The sequence below is a fragment of the Vicia villosa genome, linkage group LG6, assembly GCF_029867415.1.
Source record: "Vicia villosa cultivar HV-30 ecotype Madison, WI linkage group LG6, Vvil1.0, whole genome shotgun sequence".
NCBI classification, from domain to species: domain Eukaryota; kingdom Viridiplantae; phylum Streptophyta; class Magnoliopsida; order Fabales; family Fabaceae; genus Vicia; species Vicia villosa.
This window is the reverse complement of record NC_081185.1, coordinates 165,311,450-165,337,122: the sequence shown is the minus strand read 5'-3', so window position 1 is coordinate 165,337,122 and position 25,673 is coordinate 165,311,450. Positions and strand designations below refer to the sequence as shown.

At 34.7% G+C, this 25,673-nt stretch overlaps 2 protein-coding genes across 3 annotated transcripts; one reads left to right on the top strand and one right to left on the bottom strand.

Annotated features, from left to right (window-relative positions):
• Positions 1-253: 253 nt before the first annotated feature.
• On the top strand, positions 254-3,305 carry LOC131611001 (splicing factor U2af small subunit B-like). Its single transcript, XM_058883115.1, has 5 exons — positions 254-622; positions 709-795; positions 887-968; positions 2,393-2,519; positions 2,629-3,305. The coding sequence occupies exons 1-5, from the start codon at positions 344-346 to the stop codon at positions 3,038-3,040; spliced, it is 987 nt and encodes a 328-aa protein (XP_058739098.1). The 5' UTR covers positions 254-343; the 3' UTR covers positions 3,041-3,305.
• A 7,431-nt stretch (positions 3,306-10,736) lies between these two features.
• Positions 10,737-14,881, bottom strand: LOC131611002 (histone deacetylase HDT1-like). 2 transcript variants are annotated; one of them, XM_058883116.1, is made up of 10 exons: positions 14,796-14,881; positions 13,553-13,624; positions 13,246-13,462; positions 13,081-13,107; positions 12,834-12,875; positions 12,618-12,748; positions 11,945-12,061; positions 11,777-11,870; positions 11,121-11,244; positions 10,737-11,032 (listed from the first exon to the last, which is right to left on the bottom strand). In XM_058883116.1, the coding sequence occupies exons 1-10, from the start codon at positions 14,805-14,807 to the stop codon at positions 10,972-10,974; spliced, it is 897 nt and encodes a 298-aa protein (XP_058739099.1). In that variant the 5' UTR covers positions 14,808-14,881; the 3' UTR covers positions 10,737-10,971. The 2 variants fall into 2 exon arrangements, with proteins under 2 accessions (XP_058739099.1, XP_058739100.1); XM_058883117.1 differs by lacking the exon at positions 12,834-12,875.
• Between the last annotated feature and the right edge of the window lie 10,792 nt (positions 14,882-25,673).

The window sequence follows — 25,673 nt, the reverse complement described above, 5'->3', positions numbered from 1 at the left end:
TTCATATAATTGCATTTAGAATATATATTTTTTAATTTTTAATTTAGAGGTCGTTCTATTCTAAGATAAAATCAATTCTCTTAAAATTTTCTTTTCAACAAAAATTATTGTTTGTATTTTATTTAAAAAATAAATTAGAGAGTACTAGTAGTATATCTTATACTCCTATAAAGTTAGATTTAGATGACTTTGCACATTCACCCATTCACATATACAACAAAAAATAACCCCCTAATATAAAAGGTGAAAAAAACATAACATAATAAATCAAAGGAAAACAAAAAAGCGAAACGAACGAACGAGCCAGTGAGAGCGGTGAAGAGACCGAAACCCTAAGCCAGGTATGGCGGAGCATTTGGCATCGATCTTCGGGACCGAGAAAGACAGAGTGAACTGCCCTTTCTACTTCAAGATCGGAGCTTGTCGACATGGCGACCGCTGTTCTCGCCTTCACACTAAGCCCACCATCAGTCCCACTCTCGTTCTCTCCAACATGTATCAGAGACCTGACATGAATCTCAACTTCATCAACCCTACCCCTAATCAGCCTCAGCAACCGCAACCGCCTCAGCAGCCGCAGCCGGAGTCGCTCGACCCTGATAAGCTTCAAGAACACTTCGATGTAGTTTTCATCTTCTCGCCTCTGTAATTTTGTTTTCGATTTTTGGATTTTTTTTTTTTAAAAATTATTTTCCGTTTTTTTTTTAGGATTTTTATGAAGATCTGTTTGAGGAGCTTAGCAAGTATGGGCAAATTCAGAGCTTGAATATTTGTGATAATTTGGCTGATCACATGGTTTGTTTGATTTTTTTTCTCTCTATATGTTTCAATTTTTGTAACCCTAATTTTTGTGATGGTGATTTTTTTTTTGTTTTTTTTGTTTTAGGTTGGTAATGTATATGTTCAGTATAAAGAGGAAGATCATGCTGCTAATGCCCTAATGAATCTCACTGGAAGATTTTACTCAGGTTCTTCATTTTTTTTTCTGTTTTTGAATTCGATTAGGGTTTGAAGTTGAAATTTGTGTATATGACTGGGTTCACTATTGCTGTCTTTCATTGTGAAGTTACATCTGCGAAAAGCCGTTTTCATGAATAATTATGTCTTTAAAGTGTTTGTGTTTGTAATCTAAGTCAATAGGTTAAGATATTCAATGTTCATATTCAGTATATTTAGATATTCAGCTGGTTTGGCATTAGTGTTCTCTGTTTACCTTGCTGTACTGTACCCACTTATATCGACCCTTCTTTTACTTGTTTTGGGAATATTTGGGCTTTGTCTGATGAAGTGTACTTTGATTGTGTGCCCTGTTGTTAGTTACATTGTTATTGTTATCTGTCAGATGGTAGTTCTTATTTTCATTGAGAATGTCTTCTATGGTCCAATGTTGTTTCTACTGGTTATGAGTTTAGTTTTTTTAGGGGGGTGGGAGTGGTGCAGTCGTTTGGGTTTCTTACTTTCATCGAGTATATATTCTATGGTCCTTTGGTGTTCCCATGGCAATAATTTTGTTTTTTCAAATAAATTAAAGGTCATGTTTACTTTGTGAACACATTTTAAATTTTCTTATCCAATAAATTTGTTAGTTTTAGGGCCTATAAAACAATTTCTGTTTTCCTCTTTTAGACTGAGTTATTTTGCTAATAAGAAAATGAAAGACATTGGAAGTGAATAGTGATTATGTAGAGAAGATAAAATACTAGTTAGTCAGGGATAATAAATTTCTAGAAATAGTTAAAGTAGTGCTTGCCATTTTCATTGTTTCCAGAAATGCAAGACTAATGCTCTTTTCAAGAGTCTGTTTTCTCTTTTTAACAATTTAGAAATAGCATATAAATTATATTGGCACCTCAAATCCACCACCTATCATTTTTAACACCCCAATAAATATACACAATGAAATAATTGAGTTTGGATCTCATTCCTTTAAGCAGATCTTATTTCGGAAAGCGACTTTTAAAGTATATAATTGTCTTGCATTTCGGAAAACAAAGAAAATGTCAGAAGCTATTTTCATTATTTCATGAGAATCCTCTCATCCGTTGCTAGCATTTTGTTTCTCTCCATCATAATGACTCACTTTGAAGGTTTAATTTTTTTTTTGTGAACATGTTAAATAACGAATTAAAGAAGATGCAAATTGAAATGTTTTAACAAAGTAAACAGTCCTAATATTGCTAGAGATAGGTATTGAGTGGCATGGGATGAGGCTTTTGTATTATCCATACTTCCAAGTACTCAAAATTGTGATAATTATCGTGCATAGGACATTGAGATATATTAGAAAATTAATGTCTCATCATGTAATACTTACAAAATTAATGTCTATCATTGCTTGTTGCTCCTATCACTCACTGACATCCTGGGAACTAATGGCAATGTGATCTTCTAGGTCGACCGATCATTGTTGACTTCTCTCCTGTTACGGATTTTCGAGAAGCTACTTGTAGGCAGTATGAGGAAAATGTATGTAATCGAGGTGGCTACTGCAACTTTATGCATCTAAAGAAAATTAGCAGGTTAACTTCTCAACATAGTTCTTTTCTCTTTTTTTTTTCTTCGATTATTTTACTGTTGAATTGTGCTTCCACTGTTTTTTTGTTGTTAAACCCTTCCCTTTAATTTCAGAGATTTGAGGAAGCGGTTATTTGGAAGAAGTAGTAGGCGGTCATGGAATGACCGTGGTGGAAGCAGAAGCCGGAGCCCGCCAAGAAATCGTAACTATGAGGGGCGTTCATATTCAGGTCGTGGTTCTGGTAGAAGGGACCTTGACAGGCCTCATGGCCACCATGGTAGGAGACCAAGAAGCCGTAGTCCTCGTCATAGAGGAAAAAGAAGTAGAAGTCCAGCTGGCAGGGATAGGAGTCCAAACCCTATCAGAGAAAGAGAAAGTAGTGTAGAAAGGAGAGCTAGAATAGAACAATGGAACAGGGAGAAAGAAGTTGAAGATTCTGGTAACAAGGACAATAAGAGTAGCAATGATTATGAAGAGCCGAGCTTAAGAAATGGCAGTGAGTCTGGTAATCATCAGATAGAGTAAGAACACAGAAATTTGATCCAAAGTGAAAAGACCCTGTAATAATTGTCGCTAGTAATCTGGTTTGTTTTGTTTGCACCCGTCGGGTTGGTTGTAGTTGTTTTTTCATATTATTCTATTCTGATTTCTGAATTATCTATTTAGATGAAGTATTGATTTTGATATAGTTCAGCAGTGGATATTTCTTTTCTGTAATTGATGGATGTTCGATGGTAACTATGTTGGAGATTATGTGGATGAAATAGAGGAAATGATGTTTAAATTTCAACTATGTGTATTGTATTAACCAATTTTGGTTGCGTCTTTCAAAGTCAATTCTTGGTGATGGAGTGGATAGGGGAGTTTGTTTTCAGCATCTCATACCTTTTATTGACTTCTTTTTGGATAGGTAGAAAACATCCTCAATTGATGAAACACACTGCAGTTGGAGAATGCTCTTTACTGGAAAAGTTTTAAACATCTATCTATTCTTTGCCATGAAGAATACCTTTCTGCTTAAGGAATAAAGGTTATGCTTAGTAAACTACTGAATTTCCAAAGTAGTACATCATCATTGTTCATCAAAATTTCCCCACAAGATTCTTCAGTGCGATTGCATAATCATTTGTCTAACAAACAAATAGTTTATGGACCAACACTGAATCTAAAGCCACTGCTGGGACAGGTTCTAATTTAGGTAATTAGGTAGTTGTTCCAAATATTTGTAGTCATTTCCTAGTCTTTTTTGCCAGATTGGACTAGTATTAGATTGATTTTATCAAACCACTCCTCAATATTTTCCTTTAAAAAAAGTTAAATTCTTTAAATTCTTATCTACCCGACTCAAAAAGTTGGGTAAAGTTACCTTCAATGTAAAATGTCTTGGAAATAACAAACAACTATATTATTTTATAATTAACTAAATGTGTTAAAATTTTATGGAATCTTGTGATTGGTTGAAGGTACATTACCCAATTTTTTGTGATGGGTAGAGAAGTTGTCCTCTTTTTTGAAAGGACACTGCTTGATCTAGCCACAAATCAAACAGCTAAGAAAACGAAAATTAAACTTGCCTGCCATATAGGGCCAGTTTGTTTCAGCTTTAAAAAAAATGGATTTTTTCTTTGTATTCGTTTTTCAAAATATTTCAAGTTTTTTTATATTCGTTTTTTCTAAAATGAAACACTTAATTTGACATCCTATAACATAAACATACATAATTGAAGACCAAAACTTAGTCAAAATCATAATTTTTTCAAAAAGTTGTATTTCAAAAATGATTTTTATGAAAATCTATTTGAAATAGTTTTAAAAATTAAGTGATTTTTTGAAATTTTGATATCCAATTTTTTTTCCTATAAATAGATGAAATACCTAAAATCACATTTTAAAAATAACTATTCTAACAGATTTTTCATTTGAAGCTTTTATAAAAAGTTTTTTTTTAAAAAAAATTTTCGCAAATTCTGGTAACACTATTAAAATCATTTTAAAAAAAATCCAAAACAAACGGGCCCATAAACAAATCTATAAACTTTGGTAAAAAAATTAAGAGTTGGATTGATGAAGGAGTTTTTGAGTTGGCTGAGTACTATAACTGTAACAGGAAAAAAAATCAATATATACTGCAATTTACTAATTTCTATTATTTAATTTCTTGTCAAAAAAAAAATTCTATTATTAATTAATAACCCAATTTTAACATATCACTGTTAAATACATGAGAATATTATCATTGAATAGAAGTATTTTATAAAAGACATTATCTGAAAAGGGTATTAGCAGTACTAAAGGTCATATTAAACTAGTTAGGAAGTTAGTTTAGTTTGTTGGGTTTAGTTCCTCTGCTGACATTTATTGTAGTTACAAGGAAACTAATTCACAAGGTGTTCTTTTATGAATTTTTTTTAAAAAAATCGGGATCGAGTTGTAGATTAGATTGTTATTTTTTTTGGATGTTTTGCGATATTGTTCAAAATTTTATAAAGCAGACGATCAATTATGACGTCTTTTGGTTAAAACAACTCTGTTTTGTACTATATAATTATCATTTACCGAATAAATAATAAGTCTAGAAATACACTATCTGATTGTGCAAAGACATGTCAAATATAATATAAATATCAGTCGTAGTATATTGTATAAAGAGTAGTCGTATTAAATTTTTAAATGAAGAAAAATTTAAATAATTCAAATTCAATAATGATTGTTTGACCACTCAAAATAATCTATCAAATAAGTAGTAATTCAAATAACTTTTAAAAGAGAATCCAAAAAATACTTTGTAATTTTTTAAATAAAGAAAAAATAAAATAATTCTTTTAAAGAAAATAAAATATATCCAAAAAATTTAACGAGAAAAAAAAAAGAAGAGAGTAAGGAATAAAAACCTTACAAGAAGATTTTGGAGTATTTTAAAATGAAATTAGATATTGACCTACACATATTTTTAATTTTATTTAGTGAATACATTTATATGTTTATTTTCAAATATATGACATTAAAAAGTACATGTTAGAATTTTTGTTTGAGAAATTGGCCTAATTATAAATTTAAATTTAAAATTTTAAAATGACATTTTAATTAGACATTTTGATTTGGTGTGTTTGATCTAATTATAAACTTAAATTTTATTTTTGAAATGCAATTTCTATAAGGATGTATAAAGGATTAGATATTTTAATTTTATGAAAATATGTAAGTATTTATTAGGTTAAAATATTTTTGTATTTTTAATTTTATAATTAAAAAATAATTATAAGAAAAATAAAAAATATCATTTTATAAATTTTATGTAAACATGTAAGTAGTTATTAGGTGTTTGTGGTTCGGTTTGGATCGATTTTGAGGCAAAAATTAATCCAATTCAATGATAAATATGTGAGTGTATATTTCGTCTAATGATTTGTTTGAATTATGTCAAAACTAGGTCTTTAGAAATATAATATATTGGACAATATCCTCTTAGTCTAAGGTACATTCTTGCACGAAAAGGTTTCAATAATCATCCGAAACTTATTCATATGCATATGGATTCATTTCACAAGTAAAAGAAATATGTTTTTGGGTGAAAATGCATGTCATAAGCTGATACATAGCTCTTGGAGGTCAACCTCCACTGAGCAAAAAATTGAAAATCTTTTTAAAATGCTACTGGTGCTTGGAGATCGACGCATAGCAAGCTAGAAGTCGACACATAGAAGAATTTTGTCTTTAAGAGGTCGATACATGTTGTGCATTTTACCTCCAGATCTCACTGTCTTGTAGAGGTCGACGCATACTGGAGGTCGACGCATGTTGTGCCATTTTACCTCCAGACCTTGCTGCCTCGTAGAGGTCGACGCATATGGTCATAGAGGTCGGCGCATCGCTTCTTTTGGGTAATTTTATGCACGAATTTTCCAGTTTTAACCCTCATTCACACACCTATATAAATACATTCATGCATCCATTTCAGCATAACTCTCAAACATGAAAGAGACAAACATTCTTCTCATCTTCATTATTCTTCTTGTTCATCCATCAATTACACGTAATCATTTTTGTTTGAGTGATCATAGATTGAGAGGGATAACGTCCAAAGTTAGAGATTTCTACATCCCAATTGGGTGAAGAATTTTGGGGGTTTCATTGATTAAAATCATTGGGATTTTGTCCTCCAAGGTCGAATTGATTTTGGGGGGGGGGGGGGGGTTGGCGAGAAGTTTTTGTTTCGATTTAAGCGAGTGAAAGCCTTGAAGAATGTTGGATTCAGTCAAGGGAGTAACTGTAGACGGACGATCAATCAAAGTTCTTGGGTGACAACAATTCGCGATTGTGATAAGTGCCAAAATATCGATATTTTATGTATGTAATTTGTGGCACTTATCGGTTCTTTTGTTAATATTCTTCGAATAATTCTCCGTTTAGTTTGTTAATATGTATAAATTATGTTTATTTGAATTTTGTTCATTTATGTACCGTTTAACCATTTTTCATTCGTTTTATAGGTATTTGAGTGTATATGAGTCATGAGCAATAAAGTGTCGAAGACATGGCTTTGTATATGAGTCATGAGCAATAAAGTGTCGAAGACATGGCTTTGAATACGCAATTTTGAATCAATAAGGAGATTCTGCAGAAGTTCGCTAAACCAAGGTTGCAGCGCGCTATCACTTCCAAAACAAAGGCAGAATTGAGTTCGCAAGCTCGATTAGCGAGATCCACCTCGCTTTGCGAGATCATGTTCACTGTACCAGATATTTTCCAAATAAGTGAGAGTTCGCTTAGCGAGATCTGTCTCGCTTAGCGAGGTATGAGATTTCAGATTTGTATATATGTTGTAAAATCAGATTTTGTTAGGTTTTATCATCTCTTCTTTGACAAAATTGAGCTCTGATCCATTCTTTGTAGTTTAGAGGTTCAAGAAATATCATTGAGTAGTTCATCATGTCGATTGGTTGTAGGTTGTTTTTTATTGCACCGACAACGCGAGAAGATTCCACTTGTTCTTCTTCTTCCCTGTGACTCATTCCAATGGTGGATGTTGTATGTATATTTTTCTTTTCTTGTATGTACATTTGTCGATCTTGGGATAATATTTATATTTGCTTTACAAATCATTATTGATGTTGTTCTTTATCTTTTTGCTTAAATGCTTCGGATTTGTGTTGTAGAAATAGACATCGTGAATCTTGATTAAGGATGATATTTATTAGTTTCTAAATTCTAGACATAGATTTAAGGTTGATAATCTTTATGGGTATCGGAGCTTAATGCCTTCGTGTTGTTTGTGTCGGTTGGAAAATCGCCGACGCGAGTGATATGGTTGTCCGCGACTTTGTGTTAGACATAACCTCTGTTGTGGTACGTCTCGAGCGATGCTTGGTGCTTTTGATGCGTATTGTGGGTGTAATGCGATTGATCTTTAAATTTAAGTATTTGACAAGTAGAATGAAATACGATTCCAGAATGAATTCTCTTGAGCTACAATAGATTGTTTATTTGCTTTATTTATTTTTTCCGCATTTTACTTTCCACACCCAAAACCAAACAGAACGATTGAAACTGTTGAACAATAGTTTTTTCCTCTCACTAATTCCTGTGGAGACAATACGATATAACCAATATTACCCGGTAATAATATATATTACTTTTTGCTTGCCGCTTTACCGTTCTAACAAATTGCAATTTAGTCGAGTGAAGGCCTAGAAGGACACATATCCGGTTAAGGAAGTAACAATTACCAGATGATTAATTCGACATTGTTGGACGACTTGATCTTGCTTAAGATCAAGGAGAGAGAAGATAAAGAATCAACATCAAAACTGAGTTTGGTTGTTTATTTCTTGAACTTCTCTTGTAAAAACATTTGCAAAGAAATAAAAACTATCTCAATTCCCATTTGAAATTAAGGACAGGCTAACCGTAGCGAGGTTGATCGATTATCTGTCTAAACAAATCTTTTTGTTCCTCTTTCCTTATTTCTCTTTACTTGATATTGATATTGGGATACAATTTTGCTAAATTGCTATTAGTTGTAAGTGTTTAATTGTGATAAAAAAATGTTTTTGTGTAGAAAATTACAATTATAAATTGCAATTGTATTTCACAATCTGCATCACTTAGATAAAATTGACTTGCTATCAATTGCATACCAACTGTTTATGAAATTGTTTATGCACAATAATATTTGCACAACAAGTGTTCGACAAATTGACTAAGTCAATTTTGTCATTATTCACATCATTGAAAGTAGGTTGCTTAAGTGTTAATTATTCACACGACTAAATTCAAAATATATTGATTCGAACTTTATCTCATCTCAAGTGTCATTTTCTCTATCAAAATGGTTTAATCTCATATTCGATTCTACCAATAACTGTTCGGAGTAGATTAAAGTCGATCCCAGAACGTTTCCGTTAGCCATCTTTAAAAACAAAATAAATTTTTAGTGGGGTCCCCTCTTGTACAAAATATGTAAGATCATTGTCATATCTTAGATATGTAAGATCATCACTATCTCTAGCCACTGCTCAAAGAAAAATCTACTTTGATAATGCTTACACATTATATAATGAATTGCACAACCGATTTGAAAGCTTTAACAACATTCATTTCATCATTATAAAACTACCTGGTGGCCCTCAAACTTCACCAAATTTCATTGGCACCATACACATTAATAATGATCTTATCTTGCACAATGTTCTTTATTTTCCCGATTTTAAATGCAACCTTATCTCATCATATAAATTATCTTCCACTCTTGCTTGCAAATAAATATTTGATCATGAGTTATTCAAGAACAACATTCATTGAAGATGATTGAACATTGCTAAAATGATTCATAATCCCTACATTTTAGATCAGGACACAAATCTGTTTTTTTTGTTTTTGACACATGTAAATTTCCACGAAAGCAATTACATTCTAGTCTTTGGTTTTTCTTTATGAGGCTCGGACATCCCTCCACAAATATATTGCATTCTATTTCAAATAAATAGCCCTACCAATATACAGTCACTTGACCATATTCCACACTCTATTCTCGACATAAATATTTTATCTCCCACCTCTGTTCTTTTCAACTTCTTCAAAAATGGATGTCAAAGCCTTTTGTAGTTATGATTTGGCAAGTTGCAATGAAACCAGAAAATCAGGGACACGTTATTGTGTTTTCCTAGGGCATCTCCAGCTTGAAGGAGGGTATTAGCATCATTATTTAAAAATTAGCTGTTAGGAAGTTAGTTTTCTTTGGTAGCTTCAGTTTCTCTATTAAATATTATGTTTGTTACAAGGAAACTAAATTAGTTAGTAGGGTTTCCTTGTTTATATATTTTCTTGTTCATTGATAATCAATAGCAAAGTTAAGCTCAAAATATTATTTATTCACACTTTCCGTAACATATTAATGGGAACCCACGTTCATTTGCAGGAGTTTAGATAACCGGTTGATAATCCATGCTATTTTATGGGGTTTATCATTTTGATCATAAACACACCATCTGCTTTTATATGTTTTGGCAATAAATCTTCAATATTATATACTGTCATTGCATATATATGTAAGTTGTCATATGTTAAAATAGACCTTCCATTCTAAGGACAAACAGATAGGGTAGGGAGTGAGAGAGATACAACGTCCTTGTTTTAGATGATGTTATAGTGAGCATCAAGCTAGTTTCTTGGATTTGGTATTCAATCGGGTTGAAAAAATGTAGATTCATTTCTTTTTACTCATGGTTTCAAGCTCCATTGAAGGCTTTAAAAACTTGTGAAATTTATGTTTTGATTATTGTTGTTGTAATGGGTTGTGACTACCCTAGTACTCATCTCATTATTAATTAATTAACCTTGCTTTTCAAAAAAAAAAAAGGTCCTTGACTAATAACTCTAACTAGGGTAAAATCCTTTAAAGCCTTTTCAACCAACAAAACTTTCATCTTTGGGGAGGAGTTGCAAACCCATTCCAGGTTAATGTAATTGCCTAAATGAATGTTAGCCAAACATTCTCTAGAGTTTCTTAAACATAGCTTTACCTTGTTTTTCCCAATCTACCCCGACTTTTTAATACTGCACAAATACATCTAAGATCATCTAGAATAACAACTTCCTCACTAAATCATAGTAACTCAAGTAAAAACTACTCGAAAGTCAACTAATCTCAGCTTTGAAGTCCCATACTCCCGGGTTAAGAAAAAAAGAACCTACTCATTCATTAACTTTATTTAGACCCCAATTTGATTGAAACTGTATTATGATATTCTTAAAAATCAAGTGAAGATCAAACAAATCCATTGTAATATGTCTTAAACTCCCAACCACATTGGATCCAAATAACCAGTAACTAAATATGTAAACTGTGACCATAAAATCAAAGTCAGGATTCAATCTCAAGTTGATAATCCAGATTGAATAATACTCTACTCTTAACATAAAGAACATCGGCCAGATTTCCTAAATCAACAAGATGCTCACTTGGCACTGTGCTTGGCCTTGTTATGAGAACCTAAGGCATCTTCAGTCTTAAATGACCTGCAAGTCAAAAAAATTATTTTTATAAATTGACTTATACAGAATGAGATGAGGAGGCTGATAATTTTAAATAGACAATTCCAATCACCTGTTACAAGGTTTGCAGCTGTAATCCCCATTTGACTTTGGTGTCTGCTGCTTGTTATTTGCAGCTGATTTTAGAGCCTGCTTAGGGTAAGGAGTATCAACATGGACACCACCACTATGGCCACCTGAACATGTCAGAATTCCTATCATTTCCTTTCAGTTGCGTGACAAATTATTGAGTCAAACAAAGTTAACGTGATTCAACCAAAATAACAACAAATACTGGACATGAAGTCACAGGTAATTTATCCTAATTTAAGTCCAACATAATTCACAACATAAGGCAAACAGTTGATTCATAAATACGCTAAGTCATGACAGAACGTTGTGGGAAAGAAACATGTGGAAATTAAAGAACCTACAGGAGCAAAAGTTGTATATTCCACAGAACAACTTTCCCACAGCAAGGCAATTTTATGTAAAAGTAGTGACAAATGCTGCTTCTATGAACTACCCACAACAAGGCAATTTTATGCAAAAGTAGTGAAAAACTATGAAGCACGGATTTCGACACCAATAGTTTCAAAAGCATTGGACACCGATCTAGAGTATGCAAAATCAGTGTCAAACAAGGCTTGGGGGAGGGGGTTGAAATCATTAGTCAAATTTAAAATAAAATTAAAAAACTCACAACAAAGTACAAGGAAAAAAACTAACCAGTCTTCTCAGGAGTACCAACAAACTTTGCCTTCTTCACAGGTACAGGAGTTTTCTTTGAAGATTCATGATTTCTCTTACTGCTCCCTTCAGCCTAAAAATAAATAAATTTCAAATCAAATTCAAATTCGAAGACAAAAAATGAAGCACCATATAGTCCCTTGTTACCTTAGCCAGTGTCTCCTCATCAGAATCATCAGAATCATCATCCTCATCGCTATCATCATCATCCTCATCGCTGTCATCATCATCTTCACTAATTCCAATATGTCCATTGGTCGTGGGCTAAACAACATGTCACCGAAAAAATTAATGGAATTAACAAGAATATGAATTCTCTAAAATTTCCTTCAACAAAAACTTTTGTAATAAAACAGACCAAGTTCACAACATAATATTAAATAATGTCACCAAGATATAATACGTTTAAATCTATCATTCACTTGTGAGTTCATACGTGTATACATAAGCAGCTACCAACTTCATCTATTTTTATAAGTGATTATCACAATTTTTATAAGTGATTATCACATGAATCATCACAGGAATTCTTTAGCACCAAGTTGCTACCATATACCTAGCAGTAGTATAGCCAAACATTTTGTCACAAATATTTACAGAGTATTTTGCCTTTAGATGCACAGATTTATTTTTCCAAAGCAATCTATTTCTTTAATAACATCATATATGTGATAAGATTTAAGACACTTTTATTCAATATTAGAGATTATACCGATATATTATAATCTATTTCTACAATTTTATGCAGAATATGGGACGATTTAAGACACTTTTATACAGTATTATATTTATTTCTACAATTTCTAGATTATACGGATACCTTCTCTTCACCAGAATCATCATCGGAGTCAGAGTCAGATTCAGATGATTCGTCTTCATCTGATGTTTTCTTTGGTTTAGCTCCATTAACAAGGGATTTGGCACCACTCTTCACCTCAAACTCAGGTTTCCCTATATAAATGTTTAGAAGAATATAACTCAAGAGAAACTTCTATATGCCAATACATATGCATCATATTGATAATGAAATATCTACCATTGGCAGGAGCAATAATTGGAATAGCTCCCTCTTGAAAATCTAAAAGAAAAATGATACAAAACGTTGAGAAGCAAATAAAATGTATAACAACAATAATAATAATAATAATAATAACAATAATAATAATAATAATAATAATAATAATAATAATAATAATAATAATAATAATAATAATAATAATAATAATAATAATAATAATAATAATAATAATAATAATAGTAGAAAATTAAGAAGAGTATCTCACCATCAGAATCTTCATCCTCATCATCAGTAAAGATAAAAGAAGAATAAAGTTAAGGATGTGCAAAAAAAAATGTTAGATATCTTCAGAATAAAAATGTTATACAATATTGTCAGTAAAGAGGAAATTAGATCTCATGACAACATAAAATAGTATGAAAAGGATATGACACGTTCTCAGATGCAAATTTATATCCAGTAAAGAAGACACTTCCGTATTTCCAGTTATGGGATAGCTCAAAATCCTTCTCGAACACCAAATCATAAGATGTCTGTGGAAATTTTTCTGAAGAAAGTGTTCCAAGTTGAACCTTCTTATCATCAAACTTCACATAGAGGGATACTGGTTCATTCCCTTTATCCTTACTGACCTCCCCTAGACATGCCTGTCATGTAAAGATTTGCGGCCATTTACACAAAAACTACACCAATTAAAAGTAAAGAGAATGTTTATTTATCATGATATAAGCATATACCGATGAAAGATGGATAATCCTGCTTTCTTCTGGAACAACCTTGAGTGATTTCCCACTTTTTACCTCAACACCTAAAAGGATTGTGAATAAATATCTAATGTTACTTTTGCAACCAAAAGGAAAAATCCAAACAAGGAAACACAATATTACTCTTGCAACTGTAATAACTTGATACTGCACAGCCGATTTTAAAAGCCACACTATTATTTAACAAAATAACAACCTGTTGATTTAAAACTCCTTTTGTATGGGGTCCAGTGTAATAGAAACTAATGAGGTTGAGAATGACGAATAGTGAAGTGCAGAGAAAACAGAGAAATCCACAGAATTTCCATTTTAGTAAGGGTTTTGGTATTTAGAGTAAGTGATCTAACTGATTTTGAGACCAAATGGTTACTTCTAAATCGAGTTCTACAACATAATTAGCATTCTGATTTCAGTCATTACTCAACAAATACTGCTACAAAGTAAGTAAGTGTACTATTAGAGTGAAGGTCGGACACATCGGACTCAACCAGTGACCTTCTGTAAGCGCAAGACAAAATGATCACTCGAAACAATAAAACATCCAGTCTATTCGAAATGATTTCAGGATCTGAATTAACAGACTAAAACAACAATTGTAAAATACACGATCAACTATTTTCCATTTCACAAATCATTTCAGCACATAAATGTTAGTTTCAGTAATCAAGTATTTTCTATATTTTTTCTAATCGAAACCTCGAGGCCTAATATTTCATTCGGAGACACATTCAAACAGTTTCACACAATACAATACCATGCTTAAAAACATCGTACTGTGGTGAAGTTATTTTAGAAACTTCATAACTCCACAAATGACCGGTAAAGTAAAATCGCTATCACATCATCTACACTACCGCAAAGAGGAAATCCATAGCAATGGTTGTTTGATGATAATTATTAGGGTTTGACATCAAGTAATCAAAACAACACAAAATATGACCGTATTACCAAAAATTTGCAAAACCTAACGGCATTAATCACTAATCACACAGTAAAATACAAAAATCAAACAAAAAATTAAGCATGAAGGAATACGAATGTTGAATATGCATCATCGTAAAAGCGCGATATCAACAGATCCTATAGAAATCGAAAATAAATGAGTACTATTAACATGATTTACAGTAAAAAAAGAGTGAAAATAACGAAAATATTGGAGATGTAGCGAGGCGAATAAGTAGAGATGAGAAATGAGGAAGAGACGGTGTTGTTACCCCCAAAACTCCATGACTGCAGAGAGAAAGCTTGATCGAATGCGAACGAATTTTCTAGAATAAATGGAATAGCGCTGAGTATTTATTTGACGGGAATTCGAAATGGATATTTTTGACCAGTGTTACAGGATTTTTTTTATAAGAATATACAAAACTATGTTAATTACACCCTCCGTCTCATGACTCATTTGAAATAAAATAATGTCTTAAAATGAATGATTAGTTTCAATTTTCAATACACTTTTTCCAATTCCACCATCTAATATAATAAGAGGTCAGATTGATGTGCATAAGGTATATCCTTATGCACGATGCATAAGTCTCGTACGAGTAATATTTAAATTTTTCCGAGTAACATTTTAGTTAGAAACTAGTAATAATATCATAATCCATGAATAATATATGCATTATTTTTGTACACATCGATTAATTATGAGTAATTATTAATTGTGAGTAATGAGTACACTATTCTGAGTAATATTTGCACTATTCTGAGTAATATTGAATTTTAACTATTTTGAGTAATATATTCATTGTTTTGAGTAATATTTATACTATTTTGAGTGATCTGTATATTATTTTGAGTAATAAATATAATACTTTGAGTAATATAAACAATATTTTGAGTAATAAATATAATACTTTGAGTAATATAATACATTGGTGAGAGCTCTAATAAGAAAAAACTCAATAGTTGCAATCCAAACTGCTCAAGGGCAAGTAGAAGGGGTGCAGGAGATCAAGAAGGCAGTGTCAACATTCTTTGAGAAGAGATTTAGGAAGCTGGATATGCCTAGACCAAGAATGGAGGGAGTTCAATTAAAAAAATTATCTAATGCAGATAGGGCAGCTCTTGAGGAGGAATTCACAAGAGAGGAAATTAGAGAAGTGATTTTTAGTTGTGAGGGAGATATGAGTCCTGGACCTGACGTATTCAATCTAGACTTTATTAGGAGGTGTTGGGATATTATGGGCATCAACATAGTTCAATGTGTACAAGACTTCTACGAGAATGCATCTCTTCCTAGAGCCATGACAACATCATTTATAGCTCTTATTCCCAAAGTGGGGAATTCACAAGGCCTGGAGGAGTATCGACCAATATGCCTTATTGGTAATATCTATAAAATTATCTCAAAGTTACTAGTTGGGAGGTTGAGAAAGGTTATTAATAAATTGATCTCAAAATCTCATATAACATTTGTTCCGGGTAGACAGATCCTAGATGGTGTGCTGGTCACTAATGAGATTGTAGACTTGGCTAAAAGGAAGAAGAAAAGTTGCTTATTGTTCAAAGTGGACTTTGCTCAAGCTTATGATTGTGTCGATTGGAGTTTTTTTGAAAGAAATGTTGATTAAAATGGACTTTGGAACTAGATGGATGAAATGGATGACAGTGGGGGTTTTTAATAGTAATCTATCGATCTTGGTGAATGGAAGTCCCACGGATGAATTCAAAGTTCATAGAGGTCTCAGACAAGGAGACCCATTATCTCCGTTTCTGTTCCCAATTGCAGCAGAAGGATTGGCAGGGTTGGTGCGGCAGTCAATGGTGAGAGAAGAATTTAAAGGTTTTAGAGTTAGTGATGAGGTGACTTATGACTTACTACAATTTGCTGATGATACTATACTAGTGGGGGAGGGAACTTGGAGTAACTTGTGGGCAATAAAAGTAATTTTGCAAGGTTTCGAGATGGTTTTGGGGCTGAGAGTCAATACGTGGAAGAGTAAGCTGTATGGGATTGAGGTTGATGATTTCTTTTTACAGGCAGTCATCCAGTTCTTGTGCTGTAAATTGGGAAACATTTCATTTAGGTTTTTAGGAATAACAGTTGGTGGCAATCCGCGAAGGACAGCATTTTGGAATCACATCATTGATAGTATGAGGGCAAAACTTTCACCTTGGATCGGGAGACTGCTATCAATTGGTGGCAGAGTCGTTTTAATTAATTCTTTACTTTCGAACTTGCCGGTTTATTATTTGTCGTTCTTTAAAATACATGCGAAGGTTAAGAAAGAATTGGTCAAAATACAACAGAACTTTTTGTGGCATAACTCAGCTGAAAATAAAGGTGTGGTGTGGATTAGTTGGGCCTCGGTTTGCAGGCCAAAAGAGGAAGGTGGTCTTGGAATTAAGGACTTGAAGATGTTTAATATAGCTCTACTAACAAAATGTTTGTGGAGGTTCTTGAATGAAAGTGAGCCTATTTGGAAAGGAATCTTAGAGAAGAGGTATGGTTGTCTGTTTGAAAGGTTAATGTTCAAAACCAGTTTGGGAAACAAACTGTCTAGGTCTATTTGGTGGAGAGATCTTATGAAGATAGGAGATATAGAGGAGAGGTGGGCTTTACCAGAAACTTATCATTTAAGCTTAGAGACGGTGCCAGAGTTCCATTTTGGATTGGAAGGTGGATTGGGAATATGCCTTTGTGTTATGTTTTCCCAAAGCTGTTCCACGAAGTTGAAAACAAATATAGCTTTGTTCAGGAAATGGGATGGTGGCCGGAGAATGTTTGGAACTGGCAGCTGGATAATCTCAATCCTGAACTCATCGATGAAGTGACTGTTGAGCTGGTAGAGCTACAACTTATACTGACTGAAATAGCTCCAAAAAGATACGATCCAGATGGGATTTCATGGCTGGTTGTGGAGAAGGGGTGTATGCTGTCAGAGATTATTATCGTAAGTTGATCAAGGGATCGAATGTGATGGAGATGCAAGCAGGTGTAAGTGATGCGTTGAAAGTTATGTGGCGGTCATGGTTGCCTTCGAAGGTGAAAATATTCGGCTGGAGACTATTGCAAGACAGACTAGCAACACGAGAACAGTTGGTGAAACAAGGCATATTAGAGAATGATAATGGTAGATTTTGTGTGTTTGGCTATTTGCAGGGTGAAGGCGTGCACCATCTCTTTTTAAGTTGTGACGTAGCTCGGCGGGTGTGAGAGAAGGTTTTGAACTGGTTAGACCTGGAAATTTGGATTGGATCTCATTGCTGTAGTTATCTAATGCAGATGGTGGAAATATTGAGTTGACATTGTTCAAGAAGGAGAGCTGCTGTGATTTGGTTTCGTACATGCTGGTGCATATGGAAGCAGCGAAATGTTGTGATCTTTGAGAATGGAGTTCGAGATGTCGATGAAATCGTCCACAATGTGAAAATGTATTCCTGGTGGTGGCACATATAGGAAAAAAAGCAGAGAATGGTATGTAATTTTTATGATTGGAATCACTGCCCTTTAGATTTTATGTAAAGGTTGTGAATACAAGATTACACTCAAAGATGTTTTTGATTCATGGCAAACTCAAATAAGCATTCAAACAACAAGACGGAAGCAGAAAACTTAAAGAAAAGCAAGCATTGATCACTCATAGGTCAACCCATTATGTTTATATGTTTATAGGTTGTCTCAACACAAGCAAAACAAGAAGAATGCAGAAAAACAGCAGTTAGGTCGACCTACCATCAACCCAGGTCGACCTAAAATGGAGAAAAATTCATATACCCCTGCTAGGTCGACTCACACATCATTTAGGTCGACCTAAATTGATGAATTCTACATACCAGCCTGTTAGGTTGACCTACACATCAACTAGGTCGACCTAATCTGTGAAAATGTCCCCAGAATGCATCAGAAGAGGATTCTGGTCGACCTACTCCTTCAACAGGTCGACCTAACTGGGAGCAAAATTCTGCAAGCTCTGTTAGGTCGACCTAAGCACTACAAGTGGTCGACCTAACTGATCAAGAAAGTTCAAAAATCAGTTTTTCTTGGTTCTAACTGTTATGCAATCATATATATTGTGCAAGGGTAATTATTCAAGTAACACCAACGACTGAAAGATACACAAACGCTTCTCATCTTCGTTCTTCATCATCTCCAACACAATTACACATAATCATTCTTGCGTTGCGGGTTAGTGATGAGTTCGATAACGTCCATGGAACGGAATTGAAGATTCCTAGTGGGTGAAGGTTTGTGGGGTTTGTTGGTGAATAAAATCTGCGGGTTTTGTCCTCCACGACGGGTAGTTCTTGGGGGTTTTTATCAAGAGGCGTTCATTGAGGATTCGGCTGAGTGTAACGATTGAGGAACGGGGAGTTCAAGGAATCAAGACACTGCAGAAGGGAATCAAAGTGAAGCTCTTGGATAACCTTGATCTGGCTCAAGATTAAGGGGGAAGAAGATTCAAAGGATCGACATAATTGGTTTATCGTTTATCGCTTTGTTATCTTCTTTGTATATACTACTTTCAACATTAATGAAAGATTACCCAATTTCAATTTGGAATTGGGGGCAGACGTAGTCGTAGCGAGGACGATCGACGAACTGCCTAAACAAATATCATGTTCTTGTCGCTTTTACTTTTTCATTTACATTCTGTTCATATTTGGTTATAATAGCAAATTGATCAACGATTCGAGTGTTAAGATTGTGAATTAAGTTCGTTCATAAACATCACAATCCATCACACATTGAATTACCTTCAATTTGATCATTATCACCAAGTGTTTGTATATTTGTTTCTATCACTCTTACTGCATTGCAAACATTGTCCATCATACAAAAAGTTAATCTGATTTTCATAAGAGAAACATCTTGATTCTGCGACATATACTCTTATCATTTACTTCAAGTCTTTGACTGGTTTTTCCAAACACATATATAATCGTTTCGATAGTGGTTCGGAATAGACGCGAGTCGATTCAGAATTCACTTCCGCTGAAAAGTCGTTTAAATCCGTAAAACTGTGAACGATCTATTCACCCCCCCTCTAGATCCTAAGGCCAGCGTCTAACAAGTGGCATCAAGAGCTCTGGTTTATTCCGTGCTACGTGAAACACTTATTGGAAAGATGGCTTCCGGACCTAAAGGGGCTCATAATAGAGCTCCAGTTTTCAACGGCGAAAACTACGGCTATTGGAAGGATTGTATGTGTGTCCATATCATTGCAATTGATAGGAACATCTGGACAGCTATTGTCAATGGTCCATTTCAGATCACCATGACAAATGCAGCTGGTGCAGTTGTTCCAAAACCAGAAGATACTTGGAATGCTGAAGATGAAAAGAGATATGCATACGATTGGAAAGCGAGAAACATTCTAATCTCAGCTCTAGGAGTTGATGAATACTATCGCGTTTCCCATTGTAGATCAGCTAAAGCTATGTGGGACACATTGCAAGTTGCCCACGAGGGAACGGATGATGTCAAACTAGCTAGGATCAATACGTTAACTCAAGAGTTCGAACTCTTCCACATGGAAGATGGTGAATCCATCGAAAACATGCAGAAGAGATTCGTTCATCTGAAAAATCGATTAAATTCTCTTGATAGACCTGTTTCCAATGCAGTTGCTACTAACAAAATCTTAAGATGTTTGAACAGGGAATGGCAACCCAAAGTTACAGCAATTAAGGAAGCAAATGATCTCAACACTTTAGACATTACCACGCTTTTTGGTAAACTAGAGGAACATGAACAGCATCTTAAATGCCTTGACATGCATGAGAAGAGGACAAAGAAAGAAAAGAACATGGAGAAAGAGGTAGAGAAGAAGTCAATAGCTCTAAAAGCTTCGAGCTCCAAGACCTCAAAACGAGAGCCAAAGGATAGTGACACAAGTGATGACGAAGACTTCGATGATGAGGAAATGGGACTGTTTGTGCGAAGATACAACAAATATCTAAAGAAAAATGGAGCAAAACATTCCGACAAAGGCTTGATCAACTATAGAAAGCAATCAAACATGTTCAAACAAGATGACGACAACAAAGGAAAGATCAAAGGTCTTTGCTTCAATTGTGGGAAAGCCGGTCACTACAAACCGGATTGTCCATATCTTAAGAAAGAAAAAGAGAAGAACCAAAGCAAAGGTCATAACAAATCTAAAAGAGCTTACATAGCATGGGAAAGTGATTCATCTAGTGAAAGCTCATCAAGCGATGAAGAAGAATCAGCAAACCTATGTTTCATGGCTCATCAAAACAAGAAAAAGAAAGCTGTAAGTCATCTTAAACCTGAACTCGTAGATAAGGTATCTCATTCTCAACTAAAACTTTCTTTTGAAGAATTACATAGAGATGCAATTAAAGCTTTCAAACTTTTGGCCTCAAATAAGAAAATATTTTCATATCTTGAATCAAAAGTTGAGAAAACCAAAAAGGATATGGAAGCTTTAAAACAATCTATGCTAGACATTCAAAAGGACAAAGTTGAAATAGATCCTACATCATGGTTTGGTTGTGAGACATGTCACATTTGGCAAAAAGAAGTGAGAGATCTAAAAGCCAAGTTAGACAAGGCTCTACAACCAAAAGTGACTTTTGCGGTTGATCCAAACAAGTTCAAAAGATCGTATACTCCTTTATATAGTAAATACACTTTTGTACCAAAAGTATCAACTAGCAAAACTCCATATTCTCGTCATATTACCTGTCATTATTGTTGCAAAAAGGGACATACCATTGAAAAATGCAAATTTAGGAGAATTTTAGTTCCTAAAGGAGTATTTCAATGGTTGCCTAAGTGCAACAAATTGTGTACTCACCATCCAGGACCCAATGAAGATTGGGGACCTTCCACTCTAATTTAATCTCGCAGGAAAAGTGTCTTGACATCGCCGAACGGTGGTGGTTCCTTGACAGCTGGTGCTCAAGACACATATAGGAAGACATACCAATCTTGGTATGTCATCTATGAAGACAGGTTGAAGAACCATACTTGGCAAAGGAAATGTAGGTGTCCTAGCCATCGCAAATGTATGAGATACATTACAAATACAGATATTCCGAAAAACACATAGGACGCAGTACTTGATGTGCAAATTGGCAAGTTGCATTGCAAAGAGATTTTAAACCTATTCTTAGCAGAATATTGTTTGGGACTATGTCCCGCATCCGGGAGAACATCGAGTAATCGATACTAGATAAGTTTTTCGCAAAAATCAACCCGTGAAACATTCCATCAAAACAATTCATCATCAAATCTAGGAGTATGGCACACTGACAAGAAGACTCCACACAATGATGACAAAACACCTACATATTGAGAAAGCGGTAACATGTTTATTGTTCACTTCCAAAAATTTTATTGATGCTATAATATGCTATCAATTAACATGCTTATAGTGACTTCATGTGCTCTTATCTACTCTTCTCAAATACTTATGTATATGTGTTCATCATTTTCATTCATAACATACAATGGTTGTGCATTCAAGCAAATGACAAAACAAAAATACATCATATAGAAACATTTCTAAGGCATTTTCATCATTGAAAGAAACTTAGGTCGACCTACCCTGTATTTGAGTCGACCTACATAAGAAGCTTCTTTAGAAAAACTAAAAAGGTCCAGTTGCGTCGACCTACTCACAATTTAGGTCGACCTAATTTGGTCATTTGTTTTGTTACTTCTGTTAGGTCGACCCAGCTTCACTTTAGGTCGACCTACTGCGTTAATTTTTCCATATTTGGGTCTGTTAGGTCGACCCGACCCAATATCATTCATTCAAAACATTCCATTCTTGCATTCCCTCTCATTCTCATCTCTCTTGGTACGGCTAACCCTAATTCCTCAAACTCAAAATTGTCAAAAATCATCCCTCTCTCACTCAAAGCATCTCCAACCATGCCTCCAAAATCAAGAAAAGGAAAGGAAATTGCTTCCAGTTCATCATCTCAACCGGTAAGTGCTCTTGTTCATCCTGATTGTAGAGAAAACTTTGAGAAGTGGCAGATGAAAAGGAAAATTGTTAAGCAATATACTTATGATCCAAATCTTGTCGAAAACATGCATATCCCTGATGTCGCTGCGTTAATTGAACATCAAAATATTCATCCCTTATTGCAATGTGATACCCCGTACTGTGAAAATACCGTTAGGGCTTTCTATGCAGGATTTACAAAAGGAGACGGTTGTAATTTCCGTTTCAAAATGGGATCTAGGTCGCATGTTGTTGACAAACGGGTCTGGATTAGTATCTTTGGTCTGACAATCGTTGGTGATGAACTCCGTATGGTAGACGGGGATGTACCGGGAAACTATGACCATGAGGCCTACATGAAGTCAATCCTCAAAGATCCTTCCGTATTTGACAGATCAAATGAAACAATAACAGCTGGTCATTTGAAGCGAGATCCTAGGCTCTTGAACTGGGTAATCTCAAGAATCATTCGACCAAGGGCAGGAGGATATTCGAGAATTGAAAGAAATGAAGTGGTGCTCATGTATCTGCTGCAAAATAGAACGCGTTTACACTGGCCTCACTTCCTAGCTGCTAAGTTTCATGAGGTCAAACAGAAAACTACAGCCCTGTGTTATGGTTCAATCATTCAAACAATTGTCAATCACTTTGGTATGCGACTTGATCACTTACACTACACTCGCATACATCAATCCCAGGAATTCTCACAAACCACCTTGACTCTTATGGGATATCATTGGAATCCTGTTAGGAAAACCTATTATCTCATTCAAAAAGGAACAGGGAAGGTTATCTACAACTATGATGATCCTACGGAGTTTGGAAACAATGTAGGAAATGAGGAAGAGGGAAACGATCAAGAAATAGCAAATGATGAGGATCAAACCATGGAAGACATAGCTCATGACACGGATCCAAATTGGCAATATGTTCCGTCTCAACAGGAAGAAATTCCTTGGGGATACACTGCTCCACCTCCTCCTGATCAATCCAACATAATATCTATGCTTGAAGCTATGCAACTTCAACAACAGCAGAACTTTGAAACTCAACAGCTTCAATTTCAAACAATGCAGCAGCTTCAACAAGATAGATATGAGGAACAACAACGTCAATACCAATCTTTGTACGGCTTGGTTCAGGAACAAAGGAACGATTTTGAAACGTTTGCATCCAACTCCATATTGAGGCAGAATCAGTTTGAGGAAACGGCATTGCATCGCCATGCTAACATAAGCCAAAGCTTCAACACTCTTAACATGTCTGTGCTGGATTTGTTGGAACAGGTTGAAGAAGATCGACCTCATACATTTCAAAGAGGAAGAGGAAGAAGGGGCAGGCGTTAGGACATATTGTTTATCATATCATCATTTCATTGCATTTCATGCCATTAAGTTTTTGTTTTGTTGTTAAAAACATTATATGATGTAGTACTCTCTGTTTTCTTTTATTAATATCTTGAACTACTATGTATGTTGTTGGCTTTCTTTAAAACATGATTAGCTCTTATGATTTCACCATTTACATGTTATCTATCTCTATGACTACTGGTATTCTTTATTTCTCTTGTTTCTCTCCTACTCTGTTCTCTTTGTTTCTCTTTTTGATGTTGTCAAAGGGGGAGATAGATACAATAGATGCTGAGTGTACGGGGGAGCTTTGTTGAGAGATTGCCCTGTTGAGAGATAGATGCTGGATGTACGGGGGAGCTCTGTTGAGTCTTTATCATTTACTACCAAAGCTTAGACGAATGGTTTGCCATCATCAAAAAGGGGGAGTATGTGAATACAAGATTACACTCAAAGATGTTTTTGATTCATGGCAAACTCAAATAAGCATTCAAACAACAAGACGGAAGCAGAAAACTTAAAGAAAAGCAAGCATTGATCACTCATAGGTCAACCCATTATGTTTATATGTTTATAGGTTGTCTCAACACAAGCAAAACAAGAAGAATGCAGAAAAACAGCAGTTAGGTCGACCTACCATCAACCCAGGTCGACCTAAAATGGAGAAAAATTCATATACCCCTGCTAGGTCGACTCACACATCATTTAGGTCGACCTAAATTGATGAATTCTACATACCAGCCTGTTAGGTCGACCTACACATCAACTAGGTCGACCTAATCTGTGAAAATGTCCCCAGAATGCATCAGAAGAGGATTCTGGTCGACCTACTCCTTCAACAGGTCGACCTAACTGGGAGCAAAATTCTGCAAGCTCTGTTAGGTCGACCTAAGCACTACAAGTGGTCGACCTAACTGATCAAGAAAGTTCAAAAATCAGTTTTTCTTGGTTCTAACTGTTATGCAATCATATATATTGTGCAAGGGTAATTATTCAAGTAACACCAACGACTGAAAGATACACAAACGCTTCTCATCTTCGTTCTTCATCATCTCCAACACAATTACACATAATCATTCTTGCGTTGCGGGTTAGTGATGAGTTCGATAACGTCCATGGAACGGAATTGAAGATTCCTAGTGGGTGAAGGTTTGTGGGGTTTGTTGGTGAATAAAATCTGCGGGTTTTGTCCTCCACGACGGGTGGTTCTTGGGGGTTTTTATCAAGAGGCGTTCATTGAGGATTCGGCTGAGTGTAACGATTGAGGAACGGGGAGTTCAAGGAATCAAGACACTGCAGAAGGGAATCAAAGTGAAGCTCTTGGATAACCTTGATCTGGCTCAAGATTAAGGGGGAAGAAGATTCAAAGGATCGACATAATTGGTTTATCGTTTATCGCTTTGTTATCTTCTTTGTATATACTACTTTCAACATTAATGAAAGATTACCCAATTTCAATTTGGAATTGGGGGCAGATGTAACACCCCATATTTTCTAAATTTAATTTAATTGGAAATTAAATTACTATTTGGAATTATTCGGTATTTTGGTGGAATTATTTGGAAAGAAATATGAGATGGGCTATTGGGCCAAGTGTGGTGTTAGTAAAGAGGGGGGGTGCTATGTTGGTAAAGCCCTTTACTAATTAAAATGTTATTTTCATAAAACATTTTGGAATTTGGGAAAAGAAAGAAGAAAGAACGTGAAAGAACAGAGGTTCTGGGGAACACGAAGAGCGTGAAAGAGGAGCAATGGAGGGAGAGACCAATCAAGAACTCTTGGCTAAGGTAAGGGGGGACTCTCCGGTTATCATCTATTATT

What these genes read in the sequence shown, in the direction of transcription:
- LOC131611001 (XM_058883115.1), top strand. Translation starts at nt 344, where the DNA reads ATGGCGGAGCATTTGGCATCGATCTTCGGGACCGAGAAAGACAGAGTG. An exon ending in AGCTTCAAGAACACTTCGAT is followed by an intron (nt 623 to 708) that starts GTAGTTTTCATC and finishes TTTTTTTTTTAG; the next exon opens with GATTTTTATGAAGATCTGTT. An exon ending in ATAATTTGGCTGATCACATG is followed by an intron (nt 796 to 886) that starts GTTTGTTTGATT and finishes TTTTTGTTTTAG; the next exon opens with GTTGGTAATGTATATGTTCA.
- LOC131611002 (XM_058883116.1), bottom strand. An exon ending in AATTATTGCTCCTGCCAATG is followed by an intron (nt 12,749 to 12,833) that starts GTAGATATTTCA and finishes ACATTTATATAG; the next exon opens with GGAAACCTGAGTTTGAGGTG. An exon ending in TGGTACTCCTGAGAAGACTG is followed by an intron (nt 11,245 to 11,776) that starts GTTAGTTTTTTT and finishes TGACATGTTCAG; the next exon opens with GTGGCCATAGTGGTGGTGTC.